Source organism: Larus michahellis, chromosome 10, assembly GCF_964199755.1.
Source record: "Larus michahellis chromosome 10, bLarMic1.1, whole genome shotgun sequence".
In the NCBI taxonomy this organism is placed as follows: Eukaryota; Metazoa; Chordata; class Aves; order Charadriiformes; family Laridae; genus Larus; species Larus michahellis.
In genome coordinates, this window is record NC_133905.1 from 17,262,236 (window position 1) to 17,287,629 (window position 25,394).

General features: G+C 44.3%; 1 protein-coding gene across 3 annotated transcripts in view; it reads left to right on the forward strand.

Moving 5' to 3' along the window:
- Positions 1-25,394, forward strand: part of POC1A (POC1 centriolar protein A) — a 91,581-nt gene that overhangs the window by 43,742 nt on the left and 22,445 nt on the right. For 2 of the 3 annotated variants that reach the window (XR_012589283.1, XR_012589282.1), the window contains exons 10-12: positions 5,592-5,732; positions 18,416-18,551; positions 18,738-18,884. Coding sequence is in view for 1 of the 3 variants with exons in the window: in XM_074602308.1 (XP_074458409.1) it covers positions 5,592-5,732; positions 18,416-18,514 (240 nt within the window). In the remaining 2 variants the exon portion in view is untranslated. Of the gene's footprint in view, positions 1-5,591; positions 5,733-18,415; positions 18,702-18,737; positions 18,885-25,394 lie in introns of those variants that run through there. The other variant, XM_074602308.1, reaches the window with a different exon arrangement.

Below are 25,394 nucleotides of genomic sequence, written 5' to 3' on the forward strand. Positions count from 1 at the left end.
TAATATGCTTCCACTGGATGTCACTGTTGCTCTCTGGGAACACATTTAAAATATCACTCTACCTGTGGTGAAAATGACTCCTCCAAATAGAAGACTTTTAATGGTATTTCTTTCTCATTTGGATTAGTAGAATTTGGGTCCAAATAAACAGCATACATCACTTTTGGGAGTCTTCTGCTCCTCTGTTGTTTCTAGGGGAATTTTCTTTTTTTTCAGTTAGGAAGTGAACTTAATTGCACTTAGTGAATTTCAATACATTAGATGTCTGTAGTGAATTGAATACACTGGATGTATGTGATGCTTAAAGGGAATGACATCTTTCTAGATACTTGAAAATTCATTCTTATTAACATCACATTCTCTTTAAAAAAAAAAAAACAACAAACAAAAAACAGACAAACACATAACACTAGGTACATGGTGGAAATTGATTTAAAGGACTTAAAGGTAGAGCTGAGCCTACTCTCCTTGCACCACTCAGTTTCTACCTTTTAGTGGAGAGTGATGAAGGGAAAAGGAATATTTCCTCTGGATTGAATTATAAGAATCCTACTTTTTGTTAGTAGGTGTAAAATTCAGACAGGTGGTTATCCTGTCAATATGTCTTCTAAATATCACCATTTGGAAAGCAAAATGGCATGTTTTTAAATCTCTTTTGCAGTTTTACTATGTGGACGTATATGCGTTGTGTAGTTAGTGCTTGCCCCCCACCCCCGATCAGCACTATAACAGCTGGCCAGAATGCTGTTTAGAGAGAAGAATTTTTGTAAGAGACCTCTGGAATGAAGGCTGATTAATTTTCCCCTTCCCCCAAGTAGTTGCACTGTGCTGTCTTTAAGTGGTTGCTATAAATAAATCACTTCTGTTTTCCCTTTGTCACTGAGAGCTGTATTGTATTCTGAAACTGCTCATCTATTCTTCCTTTAATGTTCAGCTGCTTCTTGCTATACTCCCAGTGCTTAATAAGCAGATGTTGTAATAAGATATTTAATGGCAAATACATTTGTTCGGTTGTGCTGAGTAAATTGTGCACTTGAGCTCTGACTGAAAGAAATTAAACCTCTGCAGCAGTGTCATTGTTTCTGGTGCCTGTCCCCAGGATTCAGCTGGCACTTCACCTTGCAGGTGAGTCAGATGGGAGCACAGGTGTCTGTAATCGTGATGCTCATCAGTACTGAGACTGTCACAAAGCCCATGCATATTTCAGGGCTTTTTCTGTATTTTTTTGCAATGTTTTTTTTTTTTTTTTAAATCTGCTAGAATTTAAATCACTAGTGGCTGCCTCACCACATGATGCAGATTTCGATTAGCAGAAGGGTAGATTTAGTTGGGTCTATGAGGGTTTTCTTCTTCACTCTTATGGACAGTAGCAGGGATGATTTAATCCTCTCTTAGAAAATTTGAAAAGGTTTCAATCTGGGGGCAATTCAGTTCTTCCTCACTTGGGAGCACATTTCCTTTCAAATGTACTGGCCATTAAGGTAGTGGTAAGTACAAGGTGTGGTCTGGCTGTTAAGGGAAAGTTCCCAAACATTTCCCTCTTGTTAAGCTTCCCCTGAAGGACCCCACAGTGATGCTTACCGCTGTCTAATTTGGAAGCTGTATTAACGATTCGGTAGAGGCAGCCTTATTGCCTTTATAAGGCAGCTTCAACCGGTGTCACTGCCATATTTGAACTACAGTTCAGGTGGGTGCTTATGGCAGACAGTGTCTCTCTGAGCGTTGCACTCTTTCCAGGTTTTTTTATTAAAGAAGAGCGTGTTTGAGCTCACTAAATGTTTGTCAGCTTCTAAAATTAATGTGAAACAAAATTCAGGGTGTCCGTTCAGATCCAGGATACTTGTAAAATGCCCTGTGAAGTCCCAGTTGTTGTGTTTACTTAGCAGGCAAAGCTTTCCTTGACTATAAAAAAAATTTAGACTTTGGCATGGAAGACTCAGCCTGTTTTTTCTCCTTGATGCCATGGTAGGAAGGCCATGGTATCACTTTTCCCCTCTCTTCACAAGGCTTCTGTTAGCTGGCAGTGGAGGGATGTGCTTTGGGCAGTGTCAATACAAATATTCCTACTTGGGCTCCTCAGCATCTTCAAAAAAAAAAAAAGTAAGTTGAAATTAGTCTAGTGAATCTGATACAGATGGATGCAAATGCTCTGCTTTAACCTGTGAAAGGGAGAGTGCTGTGCCTTTGTGAGCAGCAGCAGTGTGCAGTGCATGTCCATGTTGGCTGTCAGCCAGTCCTTTGCCTCTGTCCGTCTGCTGTTCCATACACCATGGGCTGCGTTTCCAGCTTGCTGTGTGTGTGTAGCTGAGGGTTTGCAGGCGTTTTCAGTGAGCCCCACCTTGCGCTGGACATGCCTACGTTGGGCAAATCCAGGCTTAACCTTGGTTGAGCGCTCTGTCTAGGGCCCCTCTGAGAAGCCTACTTGGATGGGTCTCAGACTTTGGATTGCAGCTTGATGCCATCAAAGTGGGTGGGATGAGTAAGAAGGTAGAGCAAACTGACTTCAGCTGCTCTGCCTGGGTGTTGGTGGGCAGCGATTCAGAGTGCTGTCTCTAGGTGTGGGTGTTGGATACTTGGTTTTTGCACCCGCTGTGGCAGGGTAGGATGTGTGTGTTCCTAGAACTGAATATTCAAAGACCTTGGCCAGTTGAGAGCCTCCCTTTTGGAAGTCGCTCTCCATAACACATTGACGTAGGGTTTGTTTTTTTTTTTTTTTAATTTGATGCCTGGATGTATCCCTGGTTTAGGTAGATAAACTAACTCAGAACTTCATTGCTGAAGGCACTAGCTACAGCTTATCTTCTTGATGATGGTGGGCTGTAAGCATCCTTTCAAGCAGCTGTAGTTGAAATGGGGCAGTATGCCATATTGTCGTGCTTCTGTTATTAAATGTTCTTCATACTTCTGTTCTTGGGGGTGGTAGTGCCACCCCTCAGAGTGCCTTCGGGAGCCCGCATGGGCTTCGTGGAGGTGGCTCGCTTGGTTTTTCACGGAGGTGGTACATAGCCTGTGAGCTGATCAGCAGAATGTAGCATCAGTGACAAAGAGCTGCTGCCGCCTCTGGCTTCAACTTGACATGATGAGGGACCACTTGACCCCTAAAGCATCAGGTGTGGGAACATCTATGCAATATTGTCCTTGCAAATATGCCAGACTCTTAAACTATGTGGACTGTAACAAAGAGAATATCAACTCTGACTTCAACCCAGCAGCTTTTTATGAAAAGCTGTCTGACATATGCTATAAAGGTAGAGGGAGAAAATATGTTGGTACAGTCATTTTACTGCTTCTGTGAGTCAGCTTGTTCTAATGGGTTTTGAAGTGGATAGCTCATCATCATTTGGGGTTTTTAAGTGCAGGTTGTACGCAGCGTTAGCTCACTCAAATTTCTGCTCTGCCATGATTGACTGGCCTAAAGTTACATCATCAAAATATGATAGTCAGCCTTAAAATAAGAAGAAAACATGCTTTTTAATGCTAATTACCTATTGAAAAGCAGTGTTTTGTTTTTTTGTTTTTTACTTTTAAACAGCAAATAGCAGCTTTGTAAAGCCGGCTTTATCTTGTCTCTGCAAAAGCATATTCTAGTTGATGAAATCAATGCATCGGTGAGCAACATGTGGCTCTTGGGCTACCTGCAGCACAGGAGTAGTTTGAGTGTGGCTCCCGTGTGGGGCTGTGCAATGCGACCCAGAGTGTGGGCTGCGTTGGCCTAGGGCCTGCAGATAATCCAAATTATCCAAGCAAGTAGGAGGAAGCAAATTAGCTGAGGCTGGTGTGGCTGGTACCACTGCTACCCAGCTGCATCCCAAGCCTGTGGTGCAACACAGGGATCCCTGTGAAGCAGTTGTTATATGTGTCCTTTAAACCTTTCCCTTCCTTTCACTGCTCCTTATGCAAAACTGGTCTTGTGATGCTTGGCTGTACAAGGATAGTCTGGTTGGCAGGGTCTGGAGGAATGGTTGGCCCTTACTAGCAGTTAGTAGACAGCAGCAGGCCATTCTCTTGTCAAAGCCTACTATTGCTGTGGCCTCATTTTTATTTTTTTTTTCCCCTTTTCTCTTCCCCTCCCCCCTCCCGCTTTCCTATGTTTCTGTTCTTTGCGCTGCTTATTGCTTATTTTACCTAACTGTTGGACTGACCTCAGTCTTGGGAGCCTTCCTTTCCAAATCAGTGACTTCCTAAATCAGCGACTCCCAGCAGTGCAAGGTTCTCTTTCTTCTTCTATATTTATTTTTTAAATTTTTTTAATATGTGTGTATATATCTTTATAATGCACTAAACAGTTTTAGGTTTAAAGTTATGTGAGCTATTCTGAGGCCTTGCTGCCGTTGAGTTGCACATCTGCATACACCTGGTGTCAGGTATGGAGATGAGCAGGTAGATCGGTGCAGCGCTGATGAGAAATGCATTCACAGTAGTGCGTGTGAGAGAAGAGATGGGAGCAACTCTTCCTTTCAATCTTAGAAAAAGTACATGAGGGAGAACTTTTAGAGACCACTTTTCATTCTGTCAGAATTCCTTGCTGCCTTGTTGATTTGCAAAACTTCAGTCATTTATGTGAGTAATAAGTGCATGGGATGGAGCTGCACTGGGCATCGGGCCATGGAGAACTACATTTTGAGTGCCGTGATCTTGGCTTTAGATTCAAATCTTGTCTGTTAGTGTAAATTGAGAAACTTAAGTCTCCAATTGCTTAATCAGTTGGCTACCTCGTTTAGTTAGATAAACTCTGAACTTCTACTGGTGGTAATGCAGGCAAATAATGCAAATAGTGTTTGCTTTAGAAGGAAAATACCATTTTGGAAGAAAAGGAAACAAAAATAAGTTCTCTACTAGAGATCTATTTGTGCTTTTAAAACTTAATTTATTCTGAATGAAATATTCAGGCTTGCATAACTAAAAGTTGAAATTGAAACTTCAAAGTAAGCTTGTTCTTAACCTCATTGAGGAGGGAAAACCAGTTTAAGATACAAACAAAATGAAAATGACTAAATCAAAACTGCCTGTTCTAATGCATATTGAAACATCTTGCTTCTGCTGAACTTAACTGTGGTATGGCATCCTTGCCTTCTTACAACTGCCAAACAAGAGGCTTTTACTTTACTGTTGGAGTGAAATAATTGGACTCCTCTCAGGGTAGCTTGCTTTATTCTTATAATTTGGATGTAGTGCTTCCATGTGGCTCCAGATAAGTCCTCATTTACCTGTACTGTCTATGCCTGTGTATCACACGAGCATGTCAAAGCTCTTTGCACGTACAGAAGTTGAACCTTGCAGGATTGCTTCAAGATTGTTATCTAAAGTTTGCCTTTCCTGATGAGGGTTTAAAAACAAACAAAAAACCATGCACAAAAAACCCCCCTGAAAACAACAGGAAAAAAAAACCCTCTACCTGGTAAAGACAGGCAAGTCTGCAGCAGCTTTTCCTTTTCTAGCTGTGGCAAGAACAAACAATTCCTGTTCTCTTTTGCCTATTTTTATGTCCCAACATAAACTGTTGTTTACTGTCTGCCCTCCATGAAACAGCAATCCTTCTCCAGTTGTTAACTATGGCAATAGCAGATTGTCTGTTTGTTTTTTGTTTTTAGCAATCAGAAATGGATTGTGGTGTTCATCTTAAGAAAACAAAAACTCAGGATTCTAGTAGGAACCAGGAGCAGCAAGAGGAGGAGATGAGTCTCGCAAATACCCTGGAGCATATTATGGGACAGCTGGATGTTCTGACTCAGGTATGGTTGGTGTTTAATTTTGCAACAAAAAATGTACCTCTGATTGGAAGAATTGGGAATATTTTGCAATAGTTTCATAGAATAAAAGTGTGGCTAGTTCAAAACGTATGCTTTTATTGTTTTTTTGATAAATCTGTGTTCATCTGCTTGTCGGCTTATCTCTGTTGGTTCCCTCCTATCGACTTCCAGCTCAGGCCATGCTCTTCCCCTGATTCCTTGTGCTGCAGTATAGCAAAGCACTGCTTGAGCCAGCTCTGGTACCCTGTGCTGTTAGCCAGGGTTTATCTAAGGTGATGCCTAAAGGAGTGGTTGGCAGTAGGGCTGTTTTGGTGAATAATCTCTCCCTCTCTCTCTTCCCTCCTCCGTTATACTGCAGTCTATAGGTAAACTCTGTTCAGATCCCACTCCTTTCCCCCACCCGACGTTCACCTACACAGTCCAATTTCTGCAGTGTTCTCCTCCCATCAACAAGTCTGGGCCGTTCTGTGCCTCATCTCTGAAACATGCTTTTCACCCACAGCTAGCAAACAGCTAATCCTTTGCTAAAGCATTAACATACAGCTCTTCCTCAGAGTCACTGAGCAATGCCTGAATAGCACCAACCCTTAATGGGGATCCTCACAGTATGTGTTTACTTAATAAGAACTTGGGGATAGAGCTGTTTTTTGCTTAACTGTACAGCTGCTTGTTGCTTCTGTGAAGAAACACTGTTTCTGATCATTGTCTGGGCCTGAATTTCATTGTGTTATTTTTGAGGTATGTGAGAAGCAGGGAGAAAACATGGGATAGTAAGCAATGGTGACCTCCTGTAGATGAGACCATGGTCGTACAATGAAAGAATCTGTGTGGGAGGGTTTTTCTGTGAGTTTGAGTGTTGTTTCTAAGGAAGAACAAGCAGGTCTTGAACACTTGGTATTGAACATACTGATTACTACTCCGAGTTAGCTATCTGCTCTTGAGAAGTACTTGTCAAAAAATGTAAGATGATGGGTTGGAGAGCCCATCAGGGGATTGAAGTAGGGCTGATTTGGGGATTAAAAATCATTCCAGGACTACAGACAGTCTAAAACAGCGTAGGGTGAAAACCAAAAGGTATTTAAGTTCATTTGGCAGAAATGCAAGAAAGCACTTACCCTGTGATCTCTGAAACGCTGAACACTGGGGGGGGGTGGGATGGAAATGTTGTATGACATTGGGCCCTTGTGCTTGTAAGTAGAATGCAACTCAGTGTATATACAAAATATTTTATTACTGTTTTTTACGTCTCCCTAGTAAGTTTGGAATGTGATCATTATCTTTCATTACATAAATCAGTTCTACGCTCCTGATGATGGATATGTAATGGCTCCTTTTCAACTTCATAGGTGTTTAGAGGAGGCAAATATTGCAGTAAACAGTATGTGGGGGATTTAAACTAGATATAAGCAATGCAAACATCTCTCTCGAAGATATTGTGTAACCGTAGAAGATTCCAAATGTTGTTTTAAACCTAGCAGAAAGAGAAACTGAGATCAGTGGGGGAGGAATAAATTAGTAGATTATAGGATAAAATTGGAAATAGGCCTGAAATTATAGTAAAAAACCAAGAAGCTGCCTTGAGTAACTCTGCTTTCAGCAACCTTTTACCTTTTTGGAGCTTTTTCTGCCATCTTTGAAGTACTTAATTTCCCATTCGTTCTAATCTTTGTATGTTGTATTTTGTATTAACACTGCTTTAATGCATTTGTACAAGTAGATGTTCTGACACGCTGTTGAAATGGTTTCATAATTCTTCATTTTCATGCCAAGATTTTGATATTTAGCAGTGAAACAAACCAACACCAAATAGTCAAGCTAATGCAAATGAGCATGGAAGAAGTCCTCATTCCTAGAGTAAGGGAGGAGGTTCCTCAAAGAGGAGGGATGCAGGCAGGTGGCAAGGCAGAGCTGTGGAAGGTAACTCTGGAGGGCATCTGCTTGTGTAGCTAAACTTTGGTTTCTCCAGTGCTGATGGCTGTAACAGAGAAGGGAATGCGGCTCTGAGAGAGCTGCTGTCACCCCTCTTTCGTGCAGTTAGATGTTGACCGGGAGGAGCCATGGTGTGCCGATTGCTATCAGAGATCCAAGTGAAATGGAAACAGCAGCAGCTGGCCTTGGGTTGGTCATCCTTCCTAACCATTTCTGCCGCAGCAAAGCTGCATGCTGCTCCCACGCGTGTAGCAGATTCAAACCAATGTTGTGTGTTTCACATGGCAGCTTCGGGCTTACTGACTCCTTTTTGTGAAAGGACGACACCACTACTTCAAAAACAGAACAAAAAGCTTTCATAAATAATGCATAACAGGTGTCAGTATATTTCCCTTCTTGAAGAAGGAAGGGCTGAAGATGTAGCGGTAGTCTCCTGGTGCTCTGTTATAAATCATCCATTCGTAATTCCTGAGGGGTGCTTGTTCAAAGAGAACAGTAATGGCATAGGCAGGGCCATACAGTTGGAGCGAAAGGGCACAGTCCCAGAAGCCCTCTATGGACGTAGCCATCCACAGGTTTTCCAGCAATTTGTAATTTGTTAGCTCTGTGGGAGACTGGGTGTATTTCTAATGTGGTACCTTGAGTTCCTGCACTCTTTGTGGTGGTGTAGTTTCCAACACTATTAATGTGATGTAATGTACCAGTGAGGGAAAACTTAAAGTTGTGATAAACTACTTTGGGAAATTATGCAAATATAAAACTAATGTATTTTCCTGAAATTTTTTCCTTAGCTATCATTTTAAAGTTTATCACGCTAAACTTGGTATCATGTAAAAGTGGGAAGGAGAGAAAATACTTTCAATTTCTGCTGAAAGAGGTAATAGTAAGACATCAGCTGAAGGCTGTCATCGCGTCCCGGTGCCCGGCTTTGTTCTGAGCTGCACACTTGAAGCTGCATTGTCTGCTGCTCACCAATGATCGACACCTTCCCTCTCTTGACAAGAGACTTCCAGATGAAGTGGGGTGTCCATGTACGTGGAGACAGCGGGATTGTTTTTATTCCATTACGAGGTCTCTTGCTGCCAGACACCCATCGCAAGCGGAAGCGCTGAGGCTGTAGAGGGGTTGTGCCCCGCGCAGCACCGTGCACGGGAGCAGACTCGCTCCCTCAGTTGGGCACTTCAGCTCTTACCAAAGATGTATCAGAAGAAACTAGTGGCTGCTGTGCACCACATCTAGCAGTAACCGCTGTAGCAAATAGGTATGGCCCCCCTCAGGTTTTACGAAGCTTCATTTTCGTGGTGTTGACTTTGTGCTATGATTTTATTCTTTAGTGTTTTGGCAACTTTCTTCAAACTGGTTTTTGATTCAGTCAGACCTTTCCCCCCTTCTCACCAGAATGGTCAGGAAATCTTTTGTTTTACATGTAAGAAAGTGGTCTAATGTAACCTGGCAGGGTCTTCGTGTATTTTCTAAACGTGGTTTGTGTTTGGCCATACTTCACGTGCAAATAAAGGAGTTAATGTTTGACTGCCTCTTTCAAAAGAGTAGCATGTGCTTAGTAATTCTGCTGCCTTGAAGGATGGAGTGAAGTTGAGACCCAGACATAAGGCAGTTGTTTCCGGTATTTTTGGATGACCTAAAAGATACCCTGGTGCCCCTCTGTAGGAAAGCAGGCAATTCAAATCTGGCAAAGGAATGAGGAAGATGAGAGTATTAAATGTATGATATAGATGCTTTGCTCCTCCCTTTCCTGCAGCTTAGTATCTTGTCAGTGTCTCAAGGTTTAAAAGTCATGGTTTTTACTGGCATTTCAGAGACGTGAAAAGGAGGAAAATGCAAAATGCTCATCAGTTTGTGTTTTTTTTTTTTTTTTTAATCAAAGGCTGGATCTCAGTATCTCAGTGCCTCTATGAAGAGGTGGGCTGAATATTAAAGTTTAAGGCAAAAAGCAAGGTGATTTTTATCTCTTGGATAACTTCCTGGAACAGAAAGGTGTGTTTTGGCTGGAACAAAAGTGGAGCAGATATTAAGAGTTTACTTGGTTCAAATATATTTTCTGCACTTGCTGCTGAACTGCACTTCTAAAAGAAGATCATCTGTGAGTAACCATCTTGGCCACAGTAGAATCCTTGCCTTTGCAATGATCATCTTCAAAGAGGTTGTGTACTCTTGCCCTCACTCCAAACACCTGCAGCTGCCACATTCATACTGTTAATCCATAGGACTGGTGGGCAACAGGCACCAAGGCAAAAGCTGCTGGTTTTATGTGGGAGGGAAGATGTCTGCTCCAAATGAAGAGTTCAGAATCAGGTTAGCATAAAAATTCATAAATAGCTGCAATAATCCACCCACAGGAAACAGCTTTATACGCTTCCCCAAACTAATCTTGCATTGAAACTGGGAGAAAACAACACAGTGAAATCGAGAAGGCTTGCTAAATCGGTAAAATAATCCAAGCCTGAACTGAAGGACAGTCTAGTTCATGTGAGATTAAAGGATTATTTCACTCCAGAAAAGATTGCAGGGGAAGGGAGGAGATATTTTTTTTTAAATGAAATTCTGTAGCATAAAAAAAAAAGACTTGGACAAGTAGGTTGCTTTTCAATTACAAGCACAACATTTTCAGTTCTAGTGAAACCCAGTAAAGCAAATTTACTATTCCTGTTTGTTTTGAGATGTGGTCTCCAAAGCCTGTGTTGGGGAAGAATAAATGGCTCCTTTCTTCTGAGAAGTATTGAATGTAGATTAAGCAACTGGTTTAGTAAAATAAATGTTTTTATGACTTCAAGTAGTTAAGTCAAGAATAAAGATTTTTTTTTTTCTGTTGGTCATAAGTGCTACCTCTGCCTTGCACAAATGTCTTAGTTTCTATGTTGCTCTCAATACCTGAACATTCACTGGCTACAGGTGGACCCCATACATGGGAGAAGAACTGCAAGCAGTCTTTATTCCAAAAGAAATAGTTTGAAATCCAAAACACTAGCAAAAAAAGCCCTCATCTGAAAAAAATCTGTGACATATCAGATGAGCTTGGTTTTAAATCTTAATTTAAAGGACAGAGAGGCTATTTCTCATGAGTCAGAACCATCTCTTGGAGATGCAGTAGCTTTGATCTTTCACTCAAAGAAAACAAATGAAGTACCCTGGTTGTTGCTGGTCCTCTGTATCGTGTCATCAGAGCTATTTCTCTGAAATTTGCTTTCAAAATAAGCTTGTTACAAAATCTCTAAGTCTAGAAGCAAATAGATTTTTCTTCATTCTAAGGCTGCCTAAACTAAATGCACTCTTTGGGATATTGCTGTATTAGCAGGACACTGCAAAGGCTGGCTTCTCAAAAGTGCTGATCATCTCCCTGGAGGTCCACAGGACCTTCACCTTCCGTTATCCTTCAATGGGAGGAATATTAAACACCTCCCACAATTTGTTTTCACAAGCAGACCTTGAAGATTAATATAAAATGTTATTCAGCCATTGGGTACCAGCAGCTGGGTTAATTTAGCTGAGTGATTTGCATCCTTTCAAGAGGTAGATTGGGTGGCAGAGGAAGGATATGGGAGGCCTTTGAAGTCCTTGTGGTTGAGGGAGGCTTGTAGTCTTTTGGGGTTGCTAAACTCTGTATTATGTAGTTGCTCTGATGGTATGTGCTTGGATATTTTGTTGTAGCTCATCATAACTTGCTGTGTTCTCATACTGTGTGGTGAAACTTGGAGTCTCCTGACTCCTTGGGCTGTGCTAGTGTAGCCCCAGAGGTCTAGGAGCTCTGCATCAGGGAGGCTGCCCATACCTGTGCAGAAACACGCAGCCAAGCCCTTCCAGAAACTTGCATGATCTGATGCAAGTGCCATCAGTTTAGCTTTGGATGATCAACTGTCAAGGCTGAAGCACCAGCAATGTGTGATGAAACATTTTTAGTAAGAGTGCTGTAAATGGAAATGCTCGGTTACAGATGGCTTGTGTGCCTTGTGTCCCCACACTGCGCAGAGGAAACTGGCAGAGCCTGTGGCTCATCATCTTTGTGGCTAGGATTGACTTAGTACAAAGGAGCCCTTTTTTGTCCTCCAGGATCCCTTGGGTCACTGTGAATGTGGTACTGACCATGCTGCTTGGTCTGTCTAAGTGGACAATACTAGAATTTTCAGGTACATTTGTATGGGTTTCCTACTGTAAATAAAAAGCATGAGCACTGTGAGTGATAACTTGTTGTTGCTGTTCTGAGTCTCCTGCCTGAGTCTAGGAGGAGACCAAAGCTGCAACTATAATTTAGTTAAAGGTTTGGTTAACTGTGATTCAAGGATCTGTAGGAAGTGGAGTGTACTGGAAGGTGGAAGGAGAGATGGCAGCTGATAATCATAGTCATATGGTTGGAAGAGACCTTCAAGATCATCTAGTTCCACCCCCCTGCCCTGGGCAGGGGCACCTCCCACCAGACCAGGTTGCTCCAAGCCCCGTCCAACCTGGCCTTGAACCCCTCCAGGGATGGGGCAGCCACAGCTTCTCTGGGCAGCCTGGGCCAGGGGCTCACCACTGTCAGTACTAAGGAGGAAGCAATAGCTAAGCAATACTGGGTTTGAATTTTATAACTACCCACTTCCTTGTTGTAGTGCTTTGGGCTGCTAAATATAAAAAATTATTTCTTTTCAAGTATTGTGAGTAGCACAGGTCTGGACTGGCTGAAGAGCACTGGTGGGACTATGAGCTCTTGCACCCTGCACTAGAGAACAGCCCACAAGGTGGTTTAGCTGCACGACTTCTTGAGCAGATCTGGAGCTCTGCGTAGGGATCCTGATGAAGGCATTTGCACATCTGCAGGCATAGTCACATTTTCCTAGTCCACGTGACACAACAGTGATATTGGATGAATGTTCAAAACCTGTGTCGAGGGACTTCCTAACACACAGCTATACAGCAGCAGTGCCCAGTGTGTTCCTGTCTAGCCACACTGGAGCTAGGTGCTTTGTAGTTACGAATATAAAATTACGGAATTTGAAGCATGTCACAAAGTAAATCCAAGAAAATTAATGAAGAAATATCGAGGAGAAGACTAAAGCATGTCACGAACTGTCTTCTTAATCCTGAAATAATCAATATGCTATCTCTAAATCAGCCTGGTGTGAAATAGCCTATGCAAATAGGCTTTGTGAGAATTCCCTTAGAGTTTGCATTCAAAGCAATTGAGATGGTGAAGTGCTACGGAACTTATTTAAAATGGCTCTGGGGTAGCAGATCTTGTTTTAGTCTGAGCAGATGAGGAGCTATCATCGTACTTTAAAAAAAAAAAAAAAGCCTTAATTATGTATTTGATCTCTGAGATTAAGGCTTTGACCACTAGAGTAAGGCTAGTCCCAGCATGCAAAGAGCCTTGCATGCATTTGTTTGCTACATAAAGTGTTAATGGCTGTGAAGGCTTCACACCTTGTTACACTCTCAGATGTGAGGCTTTCTTCCTCAGTTAGTCTGAACTGCCAGCTTTTGCCGAAAATGTTTCAGAGCATATTGAATGTCAGTAGCTGTTTTGGGTCCCATCCCAAAACCGTGTTGAGATAGAACTTGCGTGTGCGGAGGGCAGCCTGACTTTCTTTACGCGTGCTTTCTAATAGCAGGGGTCCGCTTTGAGTTGCACTGGATGCAGTTGCTGAGATCGAAGGGAGGGCAACAGCAAGTCAGGGCAAAACTTAGTACGATAGGAGGAAAAGCAGCTCCTTACCAGACAGGTTCATGCCTGAACATCAGAGTGACTTTTGCTGCACAAGTTGTCCCATGAGCCTTCAGCCTTGCAGCTGAAGTTTGGTGTTTTAAACTATTGTTGGTGGAAGGAGTTAAATTAGGGTTTTTTTTCTGTAAAAGATAGGTAGGGCTACCTTGGTCCAAATCCTTCCTTTGCTAGTTTATTTCCCTTATTGCATTAGTTTAGAGAAAGGGCTCCCAAGCTTAATTTTTCCAAATATTTGCTAATTCTTGTCTCCACATAGACTATGTATATGCTCAAGACTGTGTACAGGGGGTGTTGGAGGTACTATTTTAGTCGTCCACATACAATAACTGGGGTCTCTTGTTGATATTACTCACTGTAACTGGTGCCTGTACTGGCAGCTGTACTCCTTTTGTGCAAGACTGTTTTCGCTTTCCAGTGTAGTGCCAACACCTCTCCTCCATGCTGGGCTGCAGTTTGTGGTCCAGGTGTGCCCTAGAGGTACGTAGGTACCTCTTAACCCGCTCATTAGCACTTGCTGAGGAAGGGACCCTTGGATGCTAAGGCAGGTTTTTTTATGATGCAGTTTTCTTGCTGTACTTGGCCATGTTTGGGACTGAAGTCAGCTCTGAAATGACCATTTTTAGGGAAAACCATAAGAAGTTACAGCAGGGCATGTAGCTCATTGAAAATAAACCAGCGTTGGGCTTGCTCGTTACAGAGGGCAGAGCTCTCATGCCTGCAGCTCCAGGTCAGACTTGACAACCCTCATTCTGCAAATCGATGGCAATCTGCAGTCTTCGTTGGACCTCTTGCAAGGCATCCCTAAGCCTCATCTTATACCAGCACAGTGCAGTGGGGAAACTGAGGGTGCAGAAACTTTACAGACTTCTGTGTTTGTTGTATGTTCTTTTGCTTGTGCATTTTTTTTGATAAATTGAAAAGAAAATGCTGTCTTCATAAATTAATGTGTCAGATGGGAAAGAAAAATCTGAAGAGGTAGAAGTTATGGGTTTTTTTTATTGGGCTATTTGATATGTTAGTGCCCTGCAAAATCTTTTTTTAGTATATGCCTAGAAACACTGGTGGAGCAAACTTTTAAGAATCTTTTTATTTGAGTAAAGCTAGGAAACTACTTCTGCCTCCTTTGAGATCCATGGAGAGGTGGATTTTATGCTATGAAATGATGGCAGGAATAGAAGTGCAAGTGTTAATACTTGGCCTGCATGTAGCCAAGAGCATATCTGCTTTGCAGTCAGTGTGCAGGATCGCATCCCTTGTAGGCTCAGCCAAGCTGTTGTTACCTGATTTGAGTAACTGTTGTATCATACATGGGGTTTTTGGGGGTCCTACAATTACTGATGATCAGCTGGAGCAGTGTTATGTCCCCCATGCTATTATGCGTGCTAAAATCAAAGCTGGTGTGAGTGACATACTGAAATCCTGTGTGCTGTTTGCAGGGCAGGAGCTGCATGTTTCAGCATGCGGAACAGTGGTCCCTTGTAGCGGGGTGAGCCTGACGTTATTCCACCCTTCCCGTGCTTTTGCCGGCTTTGCCCAGCTCCAGGGTAAGCCCGGCTTTAGTTAATGAGGAGTTAATGCTTTAGCCTATCTCGGTGGGTCCCTCTCTCCTGGCAGGGACTCCCACCGCTGCTCCAGAGGGTTGCTGATGGCCTCTGCTTGCTTGCCGCTCTGGACTTCGCTTGTCAGGTTTCCTTTGGCAGTTGCAGAACTGGTTTCTGTTGGCATTCAGTTAGCACCTGGTTCCCCTTATCTGTAGTCCTCAAAAGAGGCAGGACTGATTGCCCCTCCAGGGCCGCTGCAAAAGCCTCAACCCTGAGGCTAATGGTTCTTAAACTATCTGTGCTGCTTAATCAGACAGGGAAGCGTTTAACAGGGACTAAGGAAAAGATACTGATGAAAGCATCTTGGAACAGCATCACAAATCGATACTATTTGGGTTGAGGGAGTAAAAATAACTTGGAGGAGTAGCACAGGGGGCTTGTCATGTAAGCAAGCGTGGCTACTGGGTGCTTCAGTTTAAGTGTCCTCAGGGAGGATGGAGCTGAGTATTCCCCAGAACTTAAATAGGAGGCAATTGGGGGTTTTTCTACATAGTTTCTCATTAATGTTTCCAAAGAGAAGAACAGTTTTTCTTCTAGGCTAAGTCTGCGAAGATGAATGAAGAGAAATGTTGCAGGAAGTGTCAGTAAAAGTGATTTAAGTGAGTTTTCTTTTGTGTGAAAAATTCCATATTCTGTGCTGGTGTCCATAGTAATGCTCAGTATATTACTGTAATGTCAGAAATACTCCTTAAAAAAACAAATAGATTGATCTTTCTTCTTGTTTCAGCCTAAGCTGTTATTCTTCTGCCAACTTGAGCCAGGACTTTAAGAAATTATCTAGCATTTACTCCCTGGTGTGTAATGGAGACATGTGTTGTGCTCCTGACACGACGGGGAGGCCCAGATCCTGCCACAGAGAAAAGGCTCGAGTGCGAACCTGGCTCTGGTGAATCCTCACTGAATCTGGCTAACAACATTTTCCTCCTTGGCTTCATTGTTGGTTTGTTGTCTTCTGGAAAGCAATAGCAAAAACTTGCAGGAGTCGAATGAGTACAGTTTAATTTGCCTACCAACAAGGACTTGCTTTATAAACAACAACATGGAAATACACTAAAACTGTCAGCTGCTAATAAAGGAGCTTTTTTTTATGTGTAAGTTACAATATAGTACTAATAGCAGCTGGGCAGTAGTCGTGCTTTCCCTTGCCTTCGTAGGATGTCAGATGCCCTGGGTATTTTGGGCATCATATATTGAAGTCTAAATGGACTGTAGTCATCAGTTCCTACTTTGGACTTCCTGGATTTAATTTCTGACTGCTACTTTTCCACTTTTAGTTTCCAAAAAATACTCACTACAAGTTTTCTGCTTATACTTACATGCAATTTCCATTCCAATAAACATTTTCCTTACAGCTTTTTCACAAATTCAACACTTTCTGAAATCTGCTTTACTTGTGCCTTGGTCTCACGGTGCCTCATGTAACAGCACTTAACTCGGATCGGCAGGATCGTGGTGGCGGTAAATCATGGGATATAGGAACCATAAGTAATCTGTGGCTTTGCTTCTAGTGGGGCAGTGTGACCAGCACATGAATTCAGTTGATTATCTTTCTAAAAGAAATTTGATGCAATGTCTCGCTGCCCCTCCTTTTTTTAACAGTCTTAAGTTACTAGTTCCTTTTTAAATGGAAAAGCCAGGATCCCTACTGCTTTTCATTCTCTCTCTGGTTGCTTGCGGGGTAAGATCTTTGCTGTAAACCCCTGGTAGACATTCAGCCTGCTGTGTTCTGTCCTGAGCAGCTTTACTCCTGACCTCTGTGAGACAGTCACTAGGCAATGGCATGGCTGGATGCATGAAAAAGATGAAATCCTCTCTCCTTTGAATAAATGGGAGGGTTCCTGCTGGCTCTGGGGCACCTGGGATGTTACCTGCTGGCTCCACAAGTTTCCTTCTGGCTCTCTGTGTACTGAGTTCTTGTGCCTCAAAGGGGTGACAGTAGAGGAGGAAAAAACTTAAATGAAGGTAGTGCCATAGCCCAGGGGAATGTTTAAGCAACACAGGGTTTGTTCTTTCAGGTGAAGCTTTCTACCGGTGCAGCAATGCCGCATTAGGCAGCGGAGTTAGCTCATCTGCCTTGTCACAGGGCGGTAGTGCATGTGTAGTAGAAATAGGCCTTGAACTATGTTTGTGGAGGGGGGAAAAAAGAAAGAAGTGCATCATGGTAAATGCCATGATACATGGCCCTTTCTGACTCTGTTGTTACAAGATGGCAGAGGGAAAGGGCTTTGCCGTAGTGCTTGGTGGTGTGTTTTTAGTATGTCTGGTTTCTCCGCTTTCCCCCTATTCATCTCATTCCCCAAATCGTTTTACGGGAGGCTTTTCCTTAGTCACTAGCGTGGCCTTAGCCAAGCTATTTCCTTTCTTTGTGTTTTAGTTTCCCTAGTTGTAAAATGGGGATAGTGAGACCTGCTTTCTTTTGTCAGGGACTTAGAGATGGGCTTACGAAGCGTGCTGTTAAAAGGCTTTCTCTGTATAACTTCTATACAAGCAGTGGTTGTCCAAGTTTATTTGCATTACTTTATTGAAGTCCAAGGTTCTGAACATCCTTTGTTTCTAACAGAGGATGTTATTTATGCAGTAAAAATGCTCAAAATGTGAAGCTATTGATTGTTGCTGATAAGTTTATGGATATTAAAGTATTAAATCATCACGGCCTATTATCAGCTGTTCCGGTGTCTTTGGAAGCTGAAAGTGGTTTTGCATAGCCGGGTCCCTTGATTACCTCAGAGTGATCAATAAAAGGTTTTCAGCAGAAGCTTTTATTGCCACGTGGTTAAAATGTTCTTCCTGTGCATCCTGTACGTGGTCACTGCAGCTTGAGGAGAAAGATATAACAATCTTTTGTGGGGTAACTGGATTACACAGAAATATTTAGGCATTATGTTGAGGTAGATGTTGCTACTTTGGGTTTCAGTTCCCCGCCATCACCTGTTGTGCTGCCTTATGCTGGGAGGATTTTCTTGCTTGTCATTGGGCTTGTCCAGCAAGTTTTGCATTTTTTAATTGCAGAAAACTGACAGCGTTCAGGGAAGAGAGGAAAGAGTCAGAAGCAGAGAGGCAAAAATCAAAGCTAAAACTGGGCAAAACGGTTCAAAACCTGTGTCTCCTTAGCAGAGGAGTGTCTGGTGTCACTCTGGTGTCTGATAGCTCATGAACATGGAAGGACAGAACCCGTCCATGAAAGAAAATGCAGAGTCCAATTTGAAAGCACCAAATGCTGAAATGGGTGCTTGGTGGTGTCTGCAGGAGAGCTTCATGCCTGCCAGCCTCTGTTGCTGCTCTCTGAAGTCGTGTGGGGCTCTGCCCTGCTAAAATACCTCAAAATACTCCTGTGAATTTGGCATTTTATTACCCACTGAGAATACAGTACGTAGCTTGTCTTTGAGCAGCTCAACAGCAGCTTTCTTTTTGTTTTGCAGACGGTTTCCATCCTGGAGCAGAGGCTGACACTCACTGAAGACAAACTGAAGGAATGTCTTGAGAATCAGCAGAAAATCATTCAGAACAAAACGAGCTGATTTCCTGAGAGAAGATGGGAGCTGAAGGCGTTGGGAGGTTTGAAGTTGTTTGTGTTCCTAACAGACTGCGTGTGACTTGCTTTAACAATTTTGAGCGCAATCTATTTTTCAGTTGGAATGTACAGTTATTGTATCTGTAAATAAGCTTTGTTATTTTACTAAAATAAAAGGAATATTTTATTCATAAGCGTGGATAACTTTTGTGATCTCCTGTGTTTTCCAGAGATATAGCAGCCAGCGTGTGGTCTGAGTGCTAACTAGGAAGATTGCATCTCTCCTGCCTTCGGTGCTGCTGAGTTATTTTTAAAATGTTTAAGAATCTTGAAGTTGCCAAATGTCTGGTGCGGGCTGTATTAAGCTTGTTGCTGAGGTGAGTGCCGGCTACAGGTGACAAGCAAAGAGCTCCCAGGATATTTTGGGCAGTGGGAGTTCACCTCTCTTCTCAGACCGTAGCAAGCAGGTGAGGTCCCAGTGCGACCAGAACCTGGAGAAGGGTCTGTCTCACCGGGTCCCTGGTGGTGCCTGGCAAATCTGACAAAGAGCAGTTCAGACCCTGGGTGGTATTTGTGCAGAGGTGATTAAATCCAATGATGGGAGTAGGTGTGAAAAACAATTGCTTGAGGCTGGGAGAGAGGCCCTGACGGGTTAGAGGCAGGGTGGATTCCAAGTGGATTTTGCTTTGTCGTCGTCTTAAACTAAAGGCAGGGTAGAGGGAGAGGAAAGGCAACCAAATAGCAGAACATTTGCTCCATCGTGAAACTTCACTCTTCTTGCACTGGACTGCCTTTAATTTTCAGGCATTTTGCAGATGTTTTCACAGTTGAATAGGTCATTACTCACACCTACGCTCTCACCCTGGTCCCCTTATTGCTCCTCATGACTTTTTCAGGGCTTTAGCAGGTGTTCAATATGTAGCTGCACAAAAATTTGGACTTCTGGGAGATCCTGTTCTCCAGCACCTCTTCTGCTAACGCACACTGGAGATCTCCTTTCTTGCAATAAATCATTACCCACATCCTGGAGAAATGAGCTGTGGGAACTTGAGCACCTCAGGGTTAATGAAACCCTCCTCACCACTGTCTGACCTCTTCGAAAAGGGGGCGTCTGCCTCAATCCCTACCCTTGGTGGTCCCTCCTGCCGCCGCCTGCCAGCCTCGCACATCTCCAGATGTGCTGTGGGCATTCTGGATGCTTGCCTGAGAACTGGCTGGCATCCTTATTTCACATGGGGCTTAGCAGATCTTAAGGCCAGCCCACGTGTTTTTTGGGTTTGGTTCATTTGTTTTTGCACCTGTTTCTTTCGCAGGCTGTGTCTGCTCCTACAGCGTCTTGATAGTGTAGTACTCCTCATCCCATCTGGGTTAAGCTGTTCGCATTCCCCTGCCATCTCCAGGAAGCTTCTGGTCTCCTTCCCTCCTGGTACTTTCTATATCTCTAAAAGCCCCTTGTTGGTATTATCACAATATTTCACTCTTTCATTTGCAAGAGGCTGAGAGCTTTCTCATTTCCATGCTTATTGGGTAGATTATAAATCTGAGTTTCTCTCTGCTCTGCCACAGACTTTGTTTTCTGTTTCCAAGCTCCGAGGCTGATAAATCATTATTTTCGGTTAGATTACGCTAATGGAATCGATTCAGCGATCTTTTTCTGTGCTCTTGCTATAAGCTTTCAGTGGCTTTCTGCTGAGAGGCTGACATCATTTTGATTGAAATGAGCTTATGTTGGGATGCGGGTGGGTGGGGAGGAGGGGACTCGCAGGTACGTGTGGCCAATTTGCTTCAGCAGCAGCAGCTCAGGGCAGGACCAGCCTTCTCCTAGCAGCAATGACAAAAATGAGTTGAAAGAGCCTAATTTATCAACTTGATTCTCAATGTTATGCACTGGCCTTTGGGGTGGGGGTGTAGAGGGGAGAGGACTATTTAAGCTATTCCAACATTCATTAGTTTTAAGCTTGGCTTTAAAAATAGCCTTTGCTTCCCTTTAATGTGTAGTTTCTAATATCCTAGAGACCACAGCAGCAATTTGTATATAATATTTTAGGGAGAATGGCAATACAAATGACTTGGACACATCCAATATAGACACTCTTTCATTTCAGATGTTCTGAGTGAATCCATTTGAAAGATTTAATTGTGTTTTTAAAACAGATGAGATGCTCAGGTGATGAAGGGCAAGCCAGTGGGATATAGGGAAAGTTGCTTTTCTGGACTCAACTTATTAAAAGCATTCATTTGATCAATACAATGTATTGTTGTAGAGGTAACCCAGGGTGAGTGGGTGTGAGGAGCAGCAGAAGAGGGAATCCAACAACCGCTGTATGATTTAGATGGCAAGAAAGGTAATCTGAAAGGAATTTCTTCTGACAGTATGCTCCATCGTGATCATTCCCTTGTCCCAAATCTCAGCATCTTGCCCTCTCTTCATTTCCCCTCCTTACAACCTCTTACCTGGAGTAAGATATCAGGACTTAAAACGTACCAGCACTTCTGAAGGTGGCTATTGCTTGAGAAGCAGGCAAGGTGGGGACAATATGAGATTTAAATTATAATCCTTGTGCTTAAACATTGAGCAATAACCTCAAAAACACATCCTATTGCCTGTCTTGTCCCTAGGCTCCATGCTTAACTCGATCCACTAAGCACCATGGCTTTTGAGTGCTGAGGAGAGAGTAGCTTCTGGAATGAGTTAAATCCACTTTTCCTTTTATGCTCACAATCTTTTTTTGACTTGGGAACATTGACAGTGACTGATTTGCGAAGCTGTTAACTCGGGGAGCCGTGGAAGAGCCGAGGGAGGAGGAGTGCGTTGTTTGTACTTGGCTGACATCGCTTCTACGCCGCATGAGGACATACCCTACCTTGAAAACCGCTTGTGGTGAACTGTGTACGGGGAGGCTACAAAGAGTTAAGGATTTTGTTTTGGATCTCCAAGGCATGCTTGAAGCCAAGTTCTTAAAAAAGTAGTTTAAGTTGTTGCCATTACATTTGCCAGATGAATGACCTCACTAAACTTTTAGCAACAGTTCTTTGTGCCGAGATTGGCCCCTGGGGAGCCCGGCGCTGCTGCAAATGGCTTTTTGGCTGCTATGAGTATGGAGCATGTTAAACATTACGGTGATCTGTGAAAAAGTAAGAATCTTCAAGCACTGCCCACTTTCCTTCCTGTCTGGGAGCTGGAATTGGACAGATACCACAGCTGAGCTCATAACTGAATAGGCAAAAATCACCAGAGTGCTGTGGTATTGACTCTTCTGACCGGGAAGCGAGATGGCCAGGAGCACCCTCTGCCCGCAGGGTCGTCACTGGACGCGAGTCTGCCAGCTAACTAGAAAACAAAAATCCAACTATGATCTAAGTAGCTGGGCTAAAACTAGCCATCCTTGTGGTACAAATCACTTATTATATAACCTCTTTGAAGAGCTGCTTTTGAACGAAGTGTTTTTTTGGAACACGAGTGAGTAGGAGGGGAGGGAAGTGAATCGTTTTGCAAAGGTTTGTCACTTGTGACGTGAGAGCAGGGCTGCGTTTCTTCTCTTGCTTTTAGAAATGGTTGGTCTCCAACTGCTTCTCAAACGGCATGACCTGATCAGCTGTAGTTTTGGGGAGGAAACGCAATGGGAAAGAAGATGCTCTTATTGATGCTCCTCTGCATGTTTAACCTGGATTTAGCCCGCTGTAGGAAGCGTATGTGTGTCTCTGGGAAAGCTGGGATCTATTTCCAGCCCTGCATCAGAACTGCCATCGTAGGCAAACATCACTCCTCAATCCCCTGTTCTCCTTGTCAGGGGAGATGCACAGAAATGACTTCCTCTTTTGAGGTACAGGTTCTGTGGATGAAGAGCTCATTAGAGATTTGACTGTAGTGTGTCAGGGAAGAGAGAGGTGGGCTTGCTTCCAGAGCACAGGTCTTGAGCATCCTTGACTTCCTCCCTGTCTCCTTGTAGCACAGCAGCTGGCGCTGCTGGGGGATTTGTGCTGGGCACCTTTCTGCTGTTTGGGGATTTGTGCTGGGCACCTTTCTGCTGTTTGGCACCTGTGGTGGCTGTCACCTAGGGCTTTGGGTGGAGTTTGGAGTTAACTGGTATCACTTCTGAGCAAAGATCGGCGGTATGTGCTTACATCAGCCTGTTGGGAGAGGGTGCTGTGGGGTGGTTTCTGGTGGGGGATGAGCATGGTGAACCATTGGGGATGTTCTGGCAGAGGGTGGCTCATTGTCTGCTTAGCTGCAGCTGGGACATGCCAGGTGACCACTGCTTGAGGCCATGAATTTGCCATCTGCAAGGAAGTCTTTCCCCAGTGACTACCCTTAGATTTCTTTATACTCACTCCAGCCCTTGTCCCTGATAATGCAATACAGCTGGAAATGCACCATTTTGTTGTTGCAAAACAGTTAGGCTGAATCAGTGCTGTGACCCAGTGCCAAAAACCTGTCACCTCGCTTCTCCTTCACTGTTTCTCCTCCCTGTAGGCATCTGCCATGCAGATGATAACTCACTGCTGCCTTCCGGACCCTGGTCAGGCTGAGGACACAGTGGTGGTGCTCTGTGTGGCAACATGATTTTTCTGGAAATGTCTAGTGAGGGAACTTACTACTTTTCTTTATTTCTGGCACTGTCTGTGTTGGGCTGCAGGTGAAGTCCCTGTTAACAGGGTGGTGCTTGCCTATGTGGAGGTGAAGGGCTGGAGTGGAAATGGCAGCATTCAGCTGGGAAGTGACTTACCCCAGGCTTCAGGTCTGAGAGCACAGGTGGGGAATGGCAGGTTGACTCTTTTCTTGGCGCTGATGCTGCCCAGGAAAGGTGGTTGCAAACCCTCCTGCTCACTGGGCATCTCCGCTGTCGTGCTCTGCAGCAGCGGTGGCACAGCTGGAAAGCATCTGGCTAAAACAAAACCACAGGATGGGGGCGGGGGGGAGGTACTGCAACAAAAGCTGTCAAGACGATGCCCTAGCAGCAGAGACTAAAATCATGCACTCATGATGGAGAGGAGTGATTTGGGAGAGGTACAGCTGCCCCGCCATGGAGCTATTCTCTTCTTCAAGGGCTTGTCTTCAGTACGACAATGTGACAAAATACTACGGCTGCTTCCACAGATTCGGGAGTGAGAAAGGCAGGCTGCAAGCTGCAGGTTTGTGGAGCAAGACCCCCTCAAGGTGACCCATTTTAATCTGGCCATACCTACGTGCTGTTAAGTTGATTAAGAAATAGCTTTAATACCACTTGATCTTTTGCATAAAGATCAGTGTGCGCCTGCTGGGTTATTCTTTTTTTTTTAGCTCCTGTTTGTTTCCTAAGGGAGAGATTATTTGACCTGTGTATTTGTGTGATGTGTTTCTTTCCTTTACTCTATTATTTATGAAATCAATAGATCTTAAAAAAGAACATTTGCGCGAAGTGTCTGGGGCAAGGTGTGCTGGAGAAGAATGTGAAAACCTGCCTGCTGGCATGGCCTTTCCCATCAGCCAGGCGTCTTTTCTGGAGACGGGGAGAGGAGCTCACCTGAGCACAAAGGGGTGGTTTGTCCTTGAAAATGCCTTGACAGTGGCCCAGGTGATGGGTGGCAAAAGCAGAAATTCTTGCCTGCGTACCTGCAGGTCACGCAGGGAGGCAGGGGCAGGAGTAAGGGTGGGCCATGGGATCGGTCTTCTAAATTTGGCAGCCCAGGTGGGAAAGAGGAGGCGTGATCCGGGCTATGTGCTGTGGAGGACACTGAAAATTCCTTAGATACCTTTAACCGGAGCCGTGTTGGTGGTGTTGAGCAGGCTCAGTTTGCTCTGGAGACTTTACCGCAGTCCGTGGGGCTGCTTCATCTTACTTTTGGAGGGCAGATCTGTTGCTGCTGTGCAGCACCCTGCACAAGATGGTACAAAGCTGTCCCTCGCCTCTGCCGAGACTGTCCAGACTGTCATTTACGAATACATCTGCATCAGCCCAGGATTTTGCCTGGCAAGGTGCCACGTGTTCCTTTGCCTCTGGGGTCCCATACCCCAAACTGGCCTGCTGCTTTCCAAGCTGTGGCTCTGCCAGCCTCTCTGTGCAGACAGGAGAAGTCAAATTCTGTGTGTAACGAGGCAGCAGTGAGCAGTCTCAGCTGACCCAGCCAACGGGGTGCAGCCTAGGAGCATCCTGGCTTTGTCTTCTCTCTCCGCACCCGTGCGAGCTGGAGAGGGGCCCTCAGCCTCCAGCCTGGCTCAGGTATGGTCACGAGCTGCTGTGAACGAAGAGCGCACTGTTACTAATGCTCCAGGCATTAATAGCCCAGCATTGACATGGCTTTCTGAGAGAAACCAAAGCCACCAGAAGAACCAGTTTCTGAGCCAGCTGATGTAGCACCTGCCTTTGATATCAGCTGGGGATTTGGGCAGAGGCATCTCCTGCAAATGTGGAGCTGAGTAAGAGAAAGTGCTTATTTCCCCCTTGCTGCTGCTGTGTTTTTTCTGGTTGCAAGTGAGTGTCTGCTCCCTTTGAGTCAAAGGCCAGCTGCTAGTCTGGGTCCCACAGGATGGAACACAGAAGCCTGCAGAATAAGTCCTTGGAGGATGCTCCAGAGCTGGAGCAGGGACTCGGGGGCTGTGGGGGTGGCCTTGGGAGGGGAGAAGAGTTGTGGAAAAAAACAGGCAGCAGGACCAGGGGGAGCTTGGGGTTAAACTGCCCTTTGCTGCTACCAGGTAATAAATTAAGTAACCGGAGCACCACTCTCTCTTCCTGTGTCGGGAGGGTGGGATGGGGAGCACAGCTCTGCAGGGCAGGGTGCTGTGCACGTGTAGGTCCTGCTCCTGGAGGACAGGGAGGTCTGCTGTGCTGCCATACCCACTTGTGGGGTCAGGAGCAAGCACCGGGGTGAAACCCTGGCCCCTTGCTGCTCTCCTCTGAGGGATTTCT